This window comes from Eurosta solidaginis, chromosome 2, assembly GCF_040869045.1.
Source record: "Eurosta solidaginis isolate ZX-2024a chromosome 2, ASM4086904v1, whole genome shotgun sequence".
Classification (NCBI taxonomy): domain Eukaryota; kingdom Metazoa; phylum Arthropoda; class Insecta; order Diptera; family Tephritidae; genus Eurosta; species Eurosta solidaginis.
Window position 1 is genome coordinate 268,466,634 of NC_090320.1, and position 19,052 is coordinate 268,485,685.

At 36.0% G+C, this 19,052-nt stretch overlaps 1 protein-coding gene across 29 annotated transcripts in view; it reads left to right on the top strand.

The window, feature by feature from the left end:
- Nhe2 (Na[+]/H[+] hydrogen exchanger 2) overlaps positions 1–19,052 on the top strand; it is a 253,657-nt gene that overhangs the window by 12,044 nt on the left and 222,561 nt on the right. For all 29 annotated transcript variants that reach the window (XM_067767902.1, XM_067767909.1, XM_067767916.1 and 26 more), the window contains exon 2: positions 15,612–15,867. In XM_067767902.1, coding sequence (XP_067624003.1) covers positions 15,612–15,867 — 256 coding nt within the window. The remainder of the gene's footprint in view (positions 1–15,611; positions 15,868–19,052) is intronic.

Below are 19,052 nucleotides of genomic sequence, written 5' to 3' on the forward strand. Positions count from 1 at the left end.
ATTTCTGCTTAATAAAAATTAGCAAAATCGGAGAACGACCACGCCCACTTTTAAAAAATTTTTTTTTTTAAATTCAAATTTTAAAAGAAAAGTTAATATCTTTACAGTATATGAGTAAATTATGTCAACATTCAACTCTAGTAATGATATGGTGCAACAAAATACAAAAAATAAAGAAAATTTCAAAATGGGCGTGGCTCCGCCCTTTTTCATTTATTTTGTCTAGCATACTTTTAATGCCATAAGTCGAACAAAAATTTCCCAATCCTTTTGAAATTTGGTAGGGGCATAGCTTTTATGACGTTAACCGTTTTCTGTGAAAATGGGCGAAATCGTTTGAAGCCACGCCCAGTTTTTATACACAATCGTCCGTCTGTCCTTCCGCATGGCCGTTAACACGATAACTTGAGCAAAAATCGACATATCCTTACTGAACATAGTTCACGTACTTATCTGAACTCACTTTATCTTGGTATAAAAATGAACGAAATCCGACTATGACCCCGCCCACTTTTTCGATATCGAAAATTACGAAAAATGAAAAAAATGCCATAATTCTATACTAAATACGAAAAAAGGGATGAAACATGGTAATTTGATTGGTTTATTGACGCGAAATATAACTTTAGAAAAAACTTTGTAAAATGGTTGGACACCTACCATATTAAGTAGAATAAAATGAAAAAGTTCAGCAGGGCGAAATAAAACACCCTTGAAATCTTGGCAAGTATTACATATATAAATAAATTAGCGGTATCCAAGAGATGATGTTCTGGGTCACCCTGGTCCACATTTTGGTCGATATCTGGAAAACAACTTCACATATACAACTACCACCACTCCCTTTTAAAACTCTCATTAATACCTTTAATTTGATACCAGTATCGTACAAACACATTCTAGAGTCACCCCTGGTCCACCTTTATGGCGATATCTCGAAAAGGCGTCCACCTATAGAAATAAGCCCCACGCCTTTTAAAATACTCATTAACACCTTTCATTTGATGCCCATATCGTACAAATAAAGTCTAGAGTCACCCCTGGTCCACCTTTATTGCGATACCTCGAAAAGGCGTCCACCTATAGAACTACGGCCCACTCCCTTTTAAAATACTCATTAACACCTTTAGTTTGATACTTATATTGTACAAACGTATTTTAGATCACCCCTGGTCCACCTTTATGGCGATATCTCGAAAAGGCGACCACCTATACAACTACCACCACTCCCTTTTAAAACCCTCATTAATACCTATAATTTGAAACCCATATCGTACAAACACATTCTAGAGTCACCCCTGGTCTACTTTTATGGCGATATTTCAAAACGGTGTCCACCTATAGAACTAAGGCCCACTCCCTTTTAAAATACTCATTAACACCTTTCGTTTGATACCCATATTGTACAAACGCATTCTAGAGTCACCCCTGGTCCACCTTTATGGCGATATCTCGAAAAGGCGACCACCTGTACAACTACCACCACTCCCTTTTAAAACCCTCATTAATACCTTTAATTCGATACCCATACCTTTAATTTGATACCCATATCGTACAAACAAAGTCTAGAGTCACCCCTGGTCCACCTTTATTGCGATACCTCGAAAAGGCGTCCACCCATAGAACTAAGGCCCACTCCCTTATAAAATACTCATTAACACCTTTCGTTTGATACCCATATTGTACAAACGCATTCTAGAGCCACCCATGGCCCACCTTTATGGCGATATCTCGAAAAGGCGACCACCTATACAACTACCACCACTCCCTTTTAAAACCCTCATTAATACCTATAATTTGAAACCCATATCGTACAAACAAATTCTAGGGTCATCCCCTGTCCACCTTTATGGCGATATCTCGAAACGGCGTCCACTTATGGAACTAAGGATCACTCCCTTTTAAAATACTCATTAACACTTTTCTTTTGATACCCATTTTGTACAAATAAATTCTAGGGTCACCCCTGGTCCACCTTTATGGAAATATCTCGAAACAGCGTCCACCTATGGAACTAAGGATTACTCCCTTTTAAAATATTCATTAACACCTTTCATTTGATACCCATATCGTACAAACAAATTCTAGAGTCAACCCTGATCCACCTTTATGGCGATATCCCTAAATGGCGTCCACCTATAGAACTATGGGCCACTCCCTCATAAAATACTCTTTTAATGCTTTTCGTTTGATACAAATGTCATACAAACACATACCAGGGTTTACCTCGGTTCATTTTCCTACATGGTTATTTGCCTTTATGTTGTCACCATAGCTCTCAACTGAGTATGTAATGTTCGGTTGAACCCGAACTTAACCTTCCGTACTTGTTTATTTTATATTTATCTTAAAAATCGTTTAGTTAGGTACATCTGTTCACTATATATTTCTTATCTTATACATCCGATTATTTGGAGATTACGAACCGGATAAGATTTTTGTTCAGCCACATTAATGAAAGGTATGAAGTCTTCGGCACAGCCGAAGACATTCCTGTCCTTACTTGTTTTTTATTGCTTTTATTCTATTATCTTTATATATAAAAGCCACGTGTCACAATGTTTGTCCGCGATGGACTCCTAAACTACTATACCGGTTTTGAATTTGTTTTGCGCCCCGTGTGTAGTTTGATCTATATTGAAATATAGGATAGGTTATATCTATAGTTATAGTCGCAATATTGTTTTATTGCATTTTTTTTTTAAATGCTTATATGTATTAATAAATGTTACGTATACGCACTGGCACTCATATTTTCAGGTGGTACTTCCGTCTAATTGGGGGGGGGGGGGGGGGGGAGAGGCGAGATTACGCCCGGGCGCGGGGTTTCTGAGGGGGCCCGCGGCTAGAGATACTAAGACATCTTTGTAAATTTTGGAGAGTCTTTAGTTGTTCCATGTGCAATGTTTAAGCCGAATTTCAAAAGCAACGAATATCTACATTTCAATTTAATATTATAGTGAAGTGTGAAAAATAAAAATCTATACATATAAAAAGAAAGGCTAAAATGTGTGTTAGTTGGTCGCCGGTGTTTGAAGAGAGGCGTCAGTCGATTTTGTTCAAGCTTTCAAACATGTTGCGTATACCTCACGCGGTGGTTATTACATAGCATTGGTTGCGATCGACGTACAGGGTCTAGAGATATAGGCCGAAAAATGGACCCGGATATCAAATGAAAGCCGTTGCTGAGAGCTCTAAAGTAATTTTCATTGGGATATTCGATTTAGTCGCATCAACCTGGCAAAACTGATAAATATGCATGCGAAGCCGAAATAAGGACATGAATTAATAATACCCACATACCTATTTACATACGTCCTATGCGATTTGCCTGCAATTTGGTATATTAATTTGCCTTTATTAGTATTTACGACCCTTTTTCGGGGAAGTAGACCGGAAACGGACTGGGACTGAGACTCGGAGTGGGACTGGGATTGGGACTAGAACAAAATACATACCACCCTCTGAGAGAGGCAAAAAGGGATGAAGAAGAATGAGAAGAACTTGAGAGAAGAGAACAGAGAGAAGGAGGATACTGAGATAGAGATAGAAAGAGACGAAGATGGAGATAGATGAAGCGAAAAAGACGGAGGGAAGAGTGAATAAAAGGATTAGGAGAAAGCGAAGAGGGGGGAGGTTAGAGTTAGACGGAAAAAGCTTGTTAAAATGTATGCATATAGACCAAATTTAGGGCCTAACAACGTCTGCCGGTTCTGCTAGTAGACATATATTATTATATTATTAACAACAGTGATTTGTCATTGAAAAATATGCACGCAATTGCATGAACAATTAATATTCGTACCTTATGATGATATCTGTGTGCATGCAATAAATGTATTTTATAAATTTGTTTTTATGCAATTTGTGTTGTTTTTTTATGTTGTTTAATGCGGTTTAAGTTGGTTATGGTTGGTTTGGTGGGAAAACTCCAGTGATAAACAGATTTCGGCTCAAATGCCACCAATCACCTGCAGCAAAGTAAAATAAACCGATTGATATGATGAAACGGACATGCAATTGTGCATACAAATCTGATATGTTTCTTAGGTTTTGAAATTTTGTTTTTTATACTCAGCGTGCTTTACACTTTCGTAGCATAACATTTCATTGGTTGTACAGGTACAAGGAATCGAGATAGGTATAGACCTCCGTATATGGCATTTTCAGGTCAAATGAAACTTTTTTCAAGTCAAATGAAACTTTTTTCACTTTAAATGAAATTTTTTTCATTTTAAATGAAACTTTTTTCATTTCAAATGAAACTTTTTTCAAGTCAAATGAAACCATACTACTAAGGTAATTGTCAATGTATTTATATCGTACTTTATAACGCTAAGTATTTATCAAATTTTTCTTTAAGACAACTATTTCTAATTAGTCACATTGAATGCAAAATTTTTGCTTAAATTTTCTTTGTGAATTTAAGCTGCAGTTAAGGTCGGCTTAGTTTAGCCTTGCCTTTTGATCGTTTAAATTTGTAATAGATAAAGTAGCAGGGTTATATGCTAGGCAACTTATATACTACAGTTTAACCACCCACTTAAAATAAGCACATATTTTTTACTTGTATATACGCCTCTTATATATAAAGCACATTCTTCTTCTACATATACTTCGTTAATAACGTAGGAATAAAGCAACGTAGAGAACAAATGGAAGGAACCAAAGAGCATGATGTGAGCGTATTTCCTATTCACTGTCTGACACCAACTAACACATCGGTTGAATCCTCTGTGTTATGCTTTTTTCTTTGACCAACGTCTTACCAAACAACATAGAACGATAACAAGGTATTGAGAGAAACATTATTTTTACCAACTATATAGTAGAGCATGTGGACTGTGGAGAGATCTTTTTTAACTGTGCTGAAAAACATAACGGTATGATGTGATCTTTTCTACTCTATGGCGTAGTTACACTGCCCTTTACTCGTTTGGGCCTTGGAAAACATATATATTTGTTTTTATTCCATTATTTTTAATTGTATATTGTATTTAAATGTAATACTTAGAATATATATATTAGAATGGTTCGATTTATTAACCGATATCGCGCCATCGATTTTTCGATAGGATTTGTGGTCGGGAAGAAAAGTTTTACTACGCATACCCAAACAAATAATTTTCGAGCCTGCGCAATTTCATTTTTTTTTTTTTTTTTACTTTGATTTTTAAGGGGTTTTTCATGACCTAATGAAAAAAATTTCAAACGTCCGACCCAAAAGCGTCCGCTAAAAGCGTTGGTATACATGGAAATTATACAATCAAATGAAAATTTTATAGTGTTCGTAGTGTTTAATGTGTAATGTAATCGATGGTACCGATTTTCTATGTAATTAATGGTGTAATTTTTGTAAATTTTATTTAGTTTTCATTTGTAATTTTGTCAACCGTCACATCGCCCCTGATGATGCCAAGGAAATTTGGCGAAACGTTGGGCCGATATCGCGCCATCGATTTTTCGATAGGATTTGGGGTCGGGAAGAAAAGTTTCACTACGCATACACAAACAAATAATTTTCGAGCCTGCGAAATTTCATTTTTTTTACTTTGATTTTTAAGGGCTTTTTCGTCACCTACTAAAAAAAATTTCGGAGATTAAGTTTCCTTTAAACTATTCTGATCGATTTCGTTGTAGTGCGAATAAAAACAAAGTTTATTCCACGTTATTGATCTTTTGTCCACATTGGGGTATAATTGATCACCTATAGTCCCTTTTGGGTATATTTGGCATCAGTCAGTTTGAAATTTATGTAGCCAATGAAAAAAAAAAACATTAAAAAACAAACTGCAACGAAATGAATAAAATAAAAAGATTAAATGTCATTGAATAGCATTATTTGCAGAGCTCTATACCGAACCTAAAATACTAGGACCATATGTTCCATTATCGTAATATTTGTTTTGTTTTTATAATTCTACAATACCAATACGAACAAAAACTAAGATTGTATTAGAGTTTAAACAATTATAAAATCCGTAAGGAATTCCATACGGGTAGAAAGAGGACTTATCCGACAGTATCCATAGGCGAACAAAAAAGACTTGTGTGACTCTGACTGTAGAGGCACGATGAGAATATATCCGACACTACCCGTATGGATACAAAAAGGGCCTGTCGGACACTTCCCATAGGGGTACAAAGAGGAAGCGTCGAACATTACAAAAAGGATCTGTCCGACAGAGGGCCAGTCCGACACTAGCCGTTCAGGCATAAACAGGTACAATTGGTCTTTCCATAGGACATGCTCAAAAAAAAGTGGCCACTCCAACCCATATAAAGATATCAAAACTGGCTATAGGCGCATACTTCTTTGCGACTCGTCGCGGATTCATCCTAGACTAGTCAAATTTTTTGCAGGGTAACTAGTGATGCAAATTTATGTTTCGGAACTAGACCTAAAGTGCCAAACAAGTAGTTACTAGTTCGTTAGTACCTAGATTTTGTCCAGTTATAAAATCGACAGTTTTGATTTTTATATTTCAAATTTCATATATCTTCGAGAAATAGGCCACCAAGAAAAAAACTGCTACCACACTTTCAAACAGGTTCGCAGCTATACAACAAGGCGATAATATCGTATTAGAAGCAACATGTGGAATTTCGGTCCGGTCCGGAGCCAACAAAATAGTACCAAGAAATGAACTAAACCTTAGCTGTAAATTTTTATACTAATTCGGAACTATTGAAAATGTGCCAATAAACAACTAGTTCCAAAGTAAATTTTTTTATCTAGTTCGGAACTAGAGAAAGGGTAATGCAGCGGGGACAATTTCTACCGTCGAGGAAATCGCCATGTTAAATTCGCGAGTTGAAAGCATGTAAAAGAGATAGATAGCGAACTAGTGGTGGTTCCGGAAGCACTAGAAGCGCACCAGTTTTAACTAGCGATTTTCCCTGCGGGGCCTTTAATTAAATATACTCTGATTACATTATATTTAATTTTCTTCTTATTGTAATTTATTTCTATTTCAAGTCAAGTTTTTTTAGAATGGTCTGATATATGTATGCTTAAGGTTTCAAGTTTTGTTTTGATAGAGTAAAACGTAATTATAGTGTGGACAAAACTTAATTTACAATAATGGCTATGTTTTTAGTGTGAGAAAAGTTTCACAATAAAAAATATATACAAACATATGTATATACGGAAGCGTAACGCTATGCGAGCCAATCTCATGAAAAAAATCGAAAACTCGAGCAAGTTTTACCAAAATGTCTTTATTTTTTTGAGGGTTTTCATAATTTTTTTGATTTAACAGTTTTGACAGACGCCAGTTTTATTGCAAACAGATGCAAATTAAACATTTCTTATTTCGAAATGTTATGATACCCCAAAATAGCCGTATAGTGAGATTATAATCACATATTTCGAATACTTAAAGGGCTAAGATTGACGACCATAGCTGTTTTGGAATCTCATTTTTATAATGAAACTGTATGAAAAAATTGAAACTTCATTTGCGTCTTCCCAAAAGATTAAAATTTTTTATTACTTCTGTTTAAAATAAAACTAGCGATATACTCATTAGACTAAAATTGTTTGGCTACAACACTGCAAACTCAAAAAAATTTTAGAAAACTGTAAATAAAAAGTTCGAAATTTTTGTAAAATTTCCGAAAACGTTTTTGAGATTGATTTTCATCATGATGTATAATAAAGGTGATGTCAACAACATAACCTCACTTTTTCGGTAGCTCTATTTTCCAGTATTTCCTTGTATTACAAAAGTATTAAATTTTGATTGCTTAATTTTTCGTACAAAATTCCACAAAAAACTAGTTTTCTGCAAAATTTGTTCTATACTCTTCTGGGGAACACAAAGTTACGTTAGAAGCGGCTTATATAGCCATAATATTTCTAAACGTTTAGTAAAGTCTACTCCGATCATAGTAGAACTCAAAGGCAGTTCTTTATGATAGTCAACCCTCTAAAATATGCATGCCGAACTTGTCAGAATAAGGGAAAACGTCAGCGGGATGAAAACACCTGAATATTCATTTCATCATGGATTTGCATGGCTTGAGTTATAAACTTCATAGAAAATAAGAAGAGAATAAAGTTTGATAAAAATTGCCACATCAGTTTTCGTGATCGCTGCTGTAAATCGCACGTTTTATTAAATGGTTTTATTTAGCTTGACTTGACTGCGCGGCACGAATTGTTTGTTAGGTTAGGTGTTACAGAATAACGCCGTCCTTTGTAAGTTAGCGTGGTTGGAGCTCCACGTTTCCATCCACGCTTTTCCCTCCATGTGGATCATATGCAAGTGCAAGATGCACCCTTTTGATTTCTCCCAAATGGAATGGAACGTCAACCGCCGATTAGTCGAGTACTGCATCCTCCTTTGCCAACTCATCGGCCATTTCGTTATATTTTATCCATTTATGACCGGGAACACATTATAGATACATATATGGCTCAATCTGAACGAAGTCTCTCTTGCATTTCAGGACTCTTCTTGATGAAGTACTGTATGAGATGAGACTGAGTCTCTTGGGATAATAACTAGAAAGCTTTTCTAAAATCATCATGTAGATGAAGGAGCTACGAAAGCGCTGGTGTCTTTAAACTCCAACCAAAAGGTATGTGTAGCGTAGGTGGTTGCAAAGCCAATAGCAAACTTTTTTTACTGGAACTTCATAAATCAAAAAGGCAATAGAAAAATTAAACATTTTCTTTTATATTGGGTTCCGATCGATTTGTAACCTTTTTTGTGTATTTTTAAAAATACACATTAAAAATTTTCGTTAAGGACGATATTTATCCAATATCCAGTGCTCTTTGCAGATCTTTTCAAGACATATCGATTTTTGCTCAAGTTATCGTGTTAACGGCCATGCGGAAGGACAGACGGCCGACTGAGTGTATAAAAACTGGGCGTATCTTCAACCGATTTCGCCCATTCTCACAGAAAACAGTTATCGTCATGGAAGCTATGCCCTTATCAAACTTCACAAGGATTGGTAGATTTTTGTTCGACTTATGGCAATAAAAGTATTCTAGACAAATTAAATGAAAAAGGGCGGAGCCACGCCCATTTTGAAATTTTCTTTAATTTTTGTATTCTGTTGCACCATATCATTACTGGAGTTGAATGTTGACATAATTTACTTATATACTGTAAAGATATTAAATTTTTTGTTAAAATTTCACTTAAAACTTTTTTCTTTTTAAAGGTGGGCGTAGCGTGTTCGTCATCCGATTTTGCTAATTTTTATTAAGAATACATATAGTAATAGGAGTAACGCTGTTGCCAAATTTCATCATGATATCTTCAACGATTGCCAAATTACAGCAACCAAAACTTTTAAATTACCTTCATTGAAAAGTGGGCGGTGCCACGCCCATTTTCCAAAATTTTAATAATTTTCTATTCTGCGTCATAAGGTCAACCCACCAACCAAGTTTCATCGCTTTATCCGTCATTGGTAATGAATTATCGCACTTTTTGGTTCTTCGAAATTTTCGATATCGAAAAAGTGGGCATGGTACCAAATTTCATTAAGATACCTCAAAATTTAATCAAGATATCGTGTTTACGGACAGACGGACTGACGGGCGGACGGACTTGGCTAATTTAATTTCTTTTTTCGCCCACATCATTTTGATATATAGAAGTCTATATCTATCTCGATTAGTTTATGCCGTTACGGATTTCTGTTATGCGAACAAAATTAATATACTCTGTGAGCTCTGCGTGCAATTTACTCATAGTGCATAAGCTTGTGTTAAACTCATCTACATGAAAATCTGCTTATGTGACGGAGCTATTAGTGTTCATGATAAGCGTTTTTCTTGATTAGATAACACAAAATTTTGAACTTCGAAGTGTTTTCATGAATAAGTTTCCATTCCATAATTATATTTAATGGAAACACAATATAATTATTTTAAATGATTAATGACATACAAATTTCGCTTACCATTAATACTTTTATCACTACATTTGTACATACTTATTGCATTAGAATTAGGCATTTACAAAATGTATATGTACATCATTATGGATATGTGTTCCTTATCATGACATACACTTTACAAAGAATTTGTTATACATACATACATGCATAGGTAAATGCTAGGCTTAATATGATAATTTCGCCAAGTTCTGCTTGGGCCGATAAGAATAACTTTTGGGACGGATCCGCCTTCAATCGCATAGCATGGCCTAGCTAGCGTTACCGTAGTGTTTTAATTTTCTGAACTTAACCTATACACTCAGAGAAAAAATTGTTCTAAAACGAACGAAACAATTTCAAAACAAGTAAAGGTGTCTAAGTTCGTTTGTAACTGAATATTATATACTGAGCGTGAGCTTCAATAGTACATTTCATTTCAGATAAATTACTTTTCTACATAACCCGTGGCACCGCCCGTTTAAAAGAAAAATGTCTCCCCATTTCCTCTTACAGTAAAACTTTATAAGTGAAATATCATTGATTCAAAACTATTTTTTGCTGAGTTATAGCTTATTATTTTCGTCTACGACCCTTTTATAACTCTTTCATATAAAAGTGGGCGTGATATTTAACCGATCTCGTCCATTTCTAGGAATATTTCCTACTATAGGGAAAATCTGTGTACCCAATTTTATTACGATCCGTTAATTTTTCTCCGAGTTATGGCTCCCGAAACATAGAAAATTGCTTAATCATAAAAGGGGAGGTGCCACGCCCATTTTTTAAAATTTGAAGTTTTTCCTATTTATTGCTATAAATCCACTTGGGAAATGAAATACCATTGATATAAAGCTCTTTTTTGCAAAGATATAGCTTATTTTATTCGTCCACGACCGTTTTAAAAACCTTTTATATAAAAAAGGTCGAGGTCCTTAACCGATTTCGTTAATTTTTCTGCAAAGCATTCCTTATACCAAAGGCAACCTCTCTGGCGAATTTTGTTACGATAGGTTTAACGATTTTTGATTTTTATACTCAGTTGAGCAGAGCTCACAGAGTATATTAACTTTGAATGGATAACGGTTGGTTGTACAGGTATAAAGGAATCGAGATAGATATAGACTTCCATATATCAAAATCATCAGGATCGAAAAAAATTTTGATTGAGCCATGTCCGTCCGTCCGTCCGCCCGTTAACACGACAACTTGAGTAAATTTTGAGGTATCTTGATGAAATTTGGTATGTAGGTCCCTGAGCACTCATCTCAGATCGCTATTTAAAATGAACAATATCAGACTATAACCACGCCCACTTTTTCGATATCGAAAATTTCGAAAAACCGAAAAAGTGTGATAATTCATTACCAAAGACGAACAAAGCGATGAAACTTGGTAGGTGAGTTGAACTTATGACGCAGAATAGATAATTAGTAAAATCTTGGACAGTGGGCGTGGCACCGCCCACTTTTAAAAGAAGGTAATTTAAAAGTTTTGCAAGCTGTAATTTGGCAGTCGTTGCAGATATCATGATGAAATTTGGCAGGAACGTTACTCCTATTACTATATATATGCTTAATAAAAATTAGCAAAATCGGAGAACGACCACGCCCACTTTTAAAAAAATTTTTTTTTAAGTCAAATTTTAACAAAAAATTTAATATCTTTACAGTATATAAGTAAATTAAGGACGGACATGGCTCAATCAAATTTGTTTTCGATACTGATGATTTTGATAGTCTATATCTATCTCGGATCCTTTGTACCTGTACAACCAACCGTTATCCAATCAAAGTTAATATACTCTGTGTGCAAAGCACGCTGAGTATAATTAAGAACATTCGTTGACAAAAGCCTGTTAAGTACGTTTCTTAACTCGTGATCGATGGGATTGTTTTAAGAACGGTTTTTCCAAGCATTTTATGACTAGTTTGGTATTGCTGTGGGAACCTTCTGGGTTCATTTCAAGCACTACTTGGGCTTGATGTACGATTTTTCGTTCTAACGCTTCGAGAACGATTATTATTAATAATAATTTTTTTGTCATTAATAAAAAAATGTTAATAACAAACAAACTATTATTAAAATCTAAAAAATTATAAAAAACGGATAATGTGCATTTTTTCATATATTTCTCTTATTGAGAAATTTTTCTTATTTGATGATGCAATCTGAATGTATATTTAAAACATTTCATAACAAGTTTGAGAATTACCTTTGCATATGTGAATGGAACTGAACAAAAAATAAGAGTTAGAAAAAATAGAACATACAAAAATTGTTTTAAAATACTTCAAATTTTACAGTGATCGAACTCGCGTCACACGATCGCAACCGCAACATCACAACCACTGGGCCACTACGACTGCTTGATAGCTTGTGCCAAATGTTATATTTAACATTGTAGTGCACACGAATTGTACCGTTTCTTTTTTCTTGTACTTAATTTAAGAACACCGTTCTCATTAATAGAACATTCGTTCATATTTTATGACCAGCCATTCTCTTTTCAAGAACAAGGTTATTGTTTTGAGAACAGGCCATTCTTTTTTCAAGAACAAAAAAAGTAAGAACATGAAAAGTTTGAATTGAGTCCGGTGGTGCTGGATTTTTTCTCTGAGTGTATATCCTAATAGAGAGGTCGCATGTTAAAAGATTTGTTAAAAAGGACCTATCTCAGACATTTAAATTTAGTCGTCTACGCAGTTTGGAAGCAGAGGAATTGGGAAGCCTTCACTAAGTTGGGAGAGGCAGATGGAGAAAGATTTGACGTCCCTGACCTCGCGAAATAGGGATAGCTGGAGTGTGTTGCTACGGAACGACCAAAATCACTTAGGCTGTTAAACGCCAACTAATTACGAAGTTGAATGAATTTAAGTCAATTAAGTTTGACATCCCGAAATGACGACTAGATTAAAAATAAATTCCAACATACTGATTATAATGAATTTGTAATCCTTTTACGCTAGTTATGTCATGGTAACAACTTGTAACAACACGCAAACAAAGCCAAAAGTTCTTAAACCACTTATAACTCCCGTTTCATGAAGCTCGTCATTTACGGAACGTTCCCCAAATGGCATGTTCCTGAAATTAAGATTTTGCCATCTTTATGTAAAATGTTATCTTCTGTAGGGTATAAAACCAGTTTTTTCTTTAGATTTGTATACCTGGCATAACAACCCATGCTAAGAATGATATATGACTTATTTTGTTTTGTTGATTTTCCGGCAAGGTGGATAAATGATGTAACATAGGACAAGCAGGACGGCAAATAAGAACGAGGTTCAAATAACACATTAGAGATTACAACAAAAAAACACTGAATCCAAACATTACACCAGAGTCCAACTTCACGAATCACATGGTCGAAAATTAATGTTCCCCAGCAAACATCAATAAAGTAGTCAAGGTCCTTCAAAAGCAGGCAAAAGGCCGACGTCTGAACGTACTCGAAAACATGGAAATCTACAAACAAAAAACATTCGACGGTAGAATAATATATAAACACAATTTCTGACACAACATTTGAGCCTTTAAAATTTGTTTATAAGCAAAAAAGTAATCACACAGGTACAACAAACAAACGCAAAACAATGAACGCACCAAAGCAACAATTCCACAAAGAAGGGCAAACGACTAGAATTACTGACTTTTACCTGCCTCAGTCAGCCACACAAATCAATCAGTAAAAACCACTCTCAGCTCTCAAAGAACACAGAGCACATACATATACATAAATATACACAAACATCCATTTTGCCAATACCTGCTCGTGTACCTAGGAACTATAAATACAACTAAACGTCCCGAAACCAAATTTGACAAGGGATGACGGAAAATCGTTTCAATACACATCAATGATATATTATTTCAATCTTCATGCGATCTAAATTTTCGTGCCTTAAATGACGCACTAATTTTATACGGCATCCAATTATTCCACTTAAGTAGGAGCGTGCTTTGCACACAGAGTACATTAGCTTTGACGGTTGGTTGTACAGGTATAAAGAAATCGAGATAGATATAGACTTCCATATATCAAAATCATCAGTGTCGAAAAAAAATTTGATTGAGCCATGTCCGTCCGTCGTTCCGTCTGTCCGTTAACACGCTAACTTGAGTAAATATTGAGATATCTTCACCAAATTTGGTACACGTACTTATCTGGACCCAGAATAGATTGGCATTGAAAATGAGCGAAAGCGAATGATAACCACGCCCACTTTTATATATATAAAATTTTGGAAAACACAAAAAACCTGATTATTTAGTAAATAATACACCTCGAATGTTGAAATTTGACGTGTGGACTGATATTGAGACTCCTGGTAAAAACTAAAAAAAAAATTTTTTAAAAGGACGTGGCACCGCCCACTTGTGATAAAATCAATTTTACAAATGTTATTAATCATAAATCAAAAAGCGTTAAACCAATCGTAACAAAATTAGGCAGAGAGGTTGCCTTTACTATAAGGAAAGCTTTGAAGAAAAATTAACTAAATCGGTTAAGAACCACGCCCGCTTTTATAAAAAAGATTTTTAAACGGGTCGTGGACGAATAAAATAAGCTATATCTTTGCTTTATATCAACGACGGTATTTCATTCCCCAAGTGGATTTATAACAATAAATAGGGAAAACTTAAAATTAAAAAAAAAAAAAAAAAATGGGTGTGGCACCACCCCTTTTATGACTAAGCAATTTTGTGTTTCGGGAGCCATAACTCGAAGAAAAATTGACGGATCGCAATAAAATTGTGTACACAGATTTTCCCTATAGCAGGAAATATTTCTAGAAAAAATGGACGAGTTCGGTTAAAGACCACGCCCACTTTTATATAAAAGATTTTTAAAAGGGCCGTAGACGAAAATTATAAACTATATCTTAGCGAAAAAGAGCTCTGTATCAATAGAATTCTACTTTTTAAATTAAATTATAACATTAAATTGGAAAACACAAAAATTTTTTAAAATGGGTGCGGCAACGCCCCTTTTATGGCTAAGCAATTTTCTATGTTTCGGGAGCCATAACTCGAAGAAAAATTGACGGATCGTAATAAAATTTGTTACACAGTTTTCCGTATAGCCTAAAAATGGACAGGATCGGTTAAAGACCACGGCAACTTAGATATAAAACAAGTTAAAAAGAGTCGTGACTAGAATAATAAGCTATAACTTAGCAAAAAATAGTTTTGGATCAATGATATTTCTCATACCAAGTTTTGTTGTAAGAGGAAATGGGCAGACATTTTTTTTAAACGGGCGGTGCCACGTGTTATGTTGAAAAGTAATTTATCTGAAACTAAATGTGCAATTGAAGCTCACGCTGAGTATATTATGTTCGGTTACACCCGAACTTAGACACCTTTACTTGTTTTCCTCTACTGTATTAGGCAGTTTATTAAAAAAAGCTTTTATAAAATAACGAAAGTGTGGCAGTCACGGGCTCTTACCCCAATACCATTTAATAGGGTATGCAATGCATGTAATCCAAAAAAAAAAACACAAATAACCTGGCAATCAACCTCAATTTTACTAAACATCCCAACTCTACATAGTTGAGGGTAGATATCGCTTATGCCTTATTCCTCATTTAAGGCCTATATGATGGGAAAATGTGATGTGTCACTATTAAAAATAGGCAGTCAACTTTTGCCATCAGCTCATTTCCTAAGTAGCCTTAATTATTTCTACCCATTTTTATTTTTAGGGTTCATCAAGTAGCGGTGATGGTAATAAAATTGCACCACAAACTAACGCTATAGCACCTGTAGAACCTACACCAAGTGATAAACCCAAAGAAGTCGATACACACAGACCACCGATAATGATTTCAGCACATGATGATGATGACCCTTACGCGCATCGTCCCGAACGTTATCCACTTTCTCAAGTCGATTTTGATAGAGTTAAAACGCCTTTTATAATTGGTATTTGGATACTATCGGCGAGTATAGCAAAAATAGGTGAGTATTAAAAAATATAGTATTTCTATATAGTTTATACGTTTAGGTGTATTCGTATAATTTTAAGAGTAGGTAATAAAAATGAGATATCAATATAGATGGACGCACAAATACAATTACTCATGGCAACCACGAGCTCTAAGAAGAACAGTCGTGGCATAAACTCTGTGAAGATGAGATATAATGAAAGAAAAAAACAGATAGGATTGGATTGTCTTATTTTCCAGACATAAACTAAGACCTAGGCTGGCAACCAACTAAGCTGCATGCTTTATCATCTAAATCCTTCTAGCTGGTGTGGAACCTTACCCACACTAAATATCTTTTTGTGTAAGTGCCGATCTTGTTCGCGCCCCGATTTTGTGACCTTTGCAGCTCACGCTTCCCTTGATATACGTTCACTCTGACTCGTTGGGTTGGTTGGTGGCGGAAGCAGCTCACTTAAACACGGTCCGTTTTAATACCACATTAATACTGAGCCGCACCGCATGAATTCCTATAACACAGTGCTCTGTCAATGCTCCAATTACCATTGAGAGATAGGCATAAGTAATGCCCTCGTAATCTCGACATTCGGCAAGAATGTGCCCAGTCATTGCATTGCTGACCCGAGGCGCATCTTTCTAGAAACAGGCAAATTGTAAGCGGTGTACCAACGTCTGTGAAGGGGGATAGGAATGTTGGAGTGTACTTTTTCACTAAGCCTAATCCTGCGTCTCGATGGCTAATTACAGCATGTGTTGTAGCTGCCCTCCCAACAATGTCCACCAGGTGTATTTATAACAAAGTCGTTCAAAGCCAGAGTTGGTAGTGTTCTAAGGGCTTCCCTGATTCCAATCTGTAACATGGTTTGCACGGTTTCTAGCCTTTAAAAAATAGATGCAGTGTCCAGTGGGTTCTGCCAGACCAATACCCCAAAGAAGAGGATCGGCTGTGTCCTAGCTCTGCCGTTTATATATATCTTCCATCATCCAAAAAGTCGAAGGAAGTTAGGTTGAGTGGTTCGAACAACCTTGGAAAAATTTGTACCGGTTTATGAACTGGTTCCTGGGTATCTTTGTACCTACGAACCGGTTCAGTTCGAATGGCTTACCATTTTATACTAAGGTCCGGTTTTTCCGAAGTTGGTTAAGCTAAGCTTAAACTAAGTTTGCTTAAACTCTAGTCAAATTTAAACTCCAGTTAAACTACTGAGCAGTTTTTCAGTCACAGTTTAAGGCCGCCTTTGGGGTAGAATTTTTTGTGCGGCAACATTGGTTTTTTATTATCTAGATAATTTGTAGATACGGCAACAGCTGGATTTTGTTTACCCAACAAACATGGGAAAAAATTTCTCCAGCGAAATATATCTAGTTCCGGAGGTGATATCCAACATCATTATTTCATTTTTCTTAAATGTTGTTGTTGTTGTAGCGATAAGGTTTCGATGTGATGGTCTTTTGCCGGATACAGATCCGGTACGCTCCGGTAACAGTACCTTTAAGGTGCTAGCCCGACCATCTCGGGAACGATTTATATGGCCACACTAAACATTCAGGCCATCCCTCCCTCCCCACCCCCTACCTCCATGACGAGCTAGGGGTCGCCAGAGCCTCGTCTGTTAGTGAAACAGGATTTGCCACGGATAAGTGAGGTTGACAATTGGGTTTGGAGAAGCTATATATTGCGCTGGCAACCTAAAGGGTTGCGCTACACAACTCCTTGAATCTGGTATTTTAATCGCTTCTTACGACAGGCATACCTACCGCGGGTATATTCTGACCCCCTAACCCGCTGGGGGATTATTCTTAAATCAGATAGTTCTCTAGTTGATATTCAACTTCATTCTCCAATAACTATCCAATCTTTGAGAAATTTTGTAAAATGTATAGGTCTCGAATCTCCATCGTCGAAACCATCCTTAAGACGTCATTCTTAAATTATTTTCCGACCTTTGAGAGATTTTAAGAAATATAAAGTTCTCAAATAAATATTCAACACATTTCTCCACTTGATATCCTACTTTGGATATCGAGTTGTGGTGGACTTAAAAACAAAATCCCCAATCAGGTACCACCAAAAACCAACAGCTGTTTATTGTGAGAAATAAACACCTGGCTGATAGCAGTAATGAAGCGTAATTAATCAAAAATAAATTATATATATATTTTATTTTATTTTCGTGAAAATACTGTCGTATGGAATCTTTCATTCGAGTACAGATAGAGAACCACAAGTTGGGAATAACATTTTTTCCACTTAAATAAAGCATTTTTTGTTTTATAAAAAATTCCCTGTTTTACTGGGTACACCATGGCTCTCAAGCTAAGCCACTCTTTCGAAACAACTCTTGAGATTTTAGAAGTATGCCTAGTTAGCATCATGAGATCTAATGGCACTCAAGCCCAAATTCTTTTTGGGTATATTCGACGCCATTTCGAATGAACGCAAATAACTGATAGGTTAACTAGAGTTTAACCCAGCCAGATCGGCCGCTTAAGCTCAGCTTAAACTTCAGTTAAAGTAGACTGAAAAACTGCAGAATAAGGTTAAGCGTAGTATAACTGACAAACTGAGTTGAACTTGTACTGGAAACCCGGGCCTAAGTGGTAACAATAGTACGAGAAACTACCAATGAGATTTCTTATGACATATTGTCTGTTGAGAAGAATACCACCCTAACTCGTTTCAGAATCCCTTTCAAGAAGGCTCCATATCCTTCAAGGTGTCCGGGTATTTCCCACTGTTCGCCGCCTCTACATTCGAGGTGTAAGGGTAGTGAAAATCCTGCCGTGTAAAAGTCTGTTAATAAATATGATCACAGACGATTCAGCTTACAATCCTGTTAAAGCCCTCTAAATAGCTGTCGGCAGGATATTATTGAAAGCCCCTATGATGTCAGAAAAAGGCTACTAGAACGAACTCTTCGCGGTCGAGCACTTTCTCGCCTTCGGAATGAAGGCATGCGATTTTGGAACATAGCCCAGCTTCAAGCAGTAGGCGTAGAAAAGTGGCAGCCAGCTGTAGGTAATCCCTAGAAATCTATGCATTTGCACAGATGCAGGGTACTTTTAGGGATTAAAAGAGTTGATAGCCCATGCAAGCTAGGTTGTGCCCAGGGGTATGACTGGCAACCCACTTTGGCAAGAAATCACTGGCAGTAAGGTAACGAATTTCTGGCCTGGAAACATATGTAAGTGCATTCC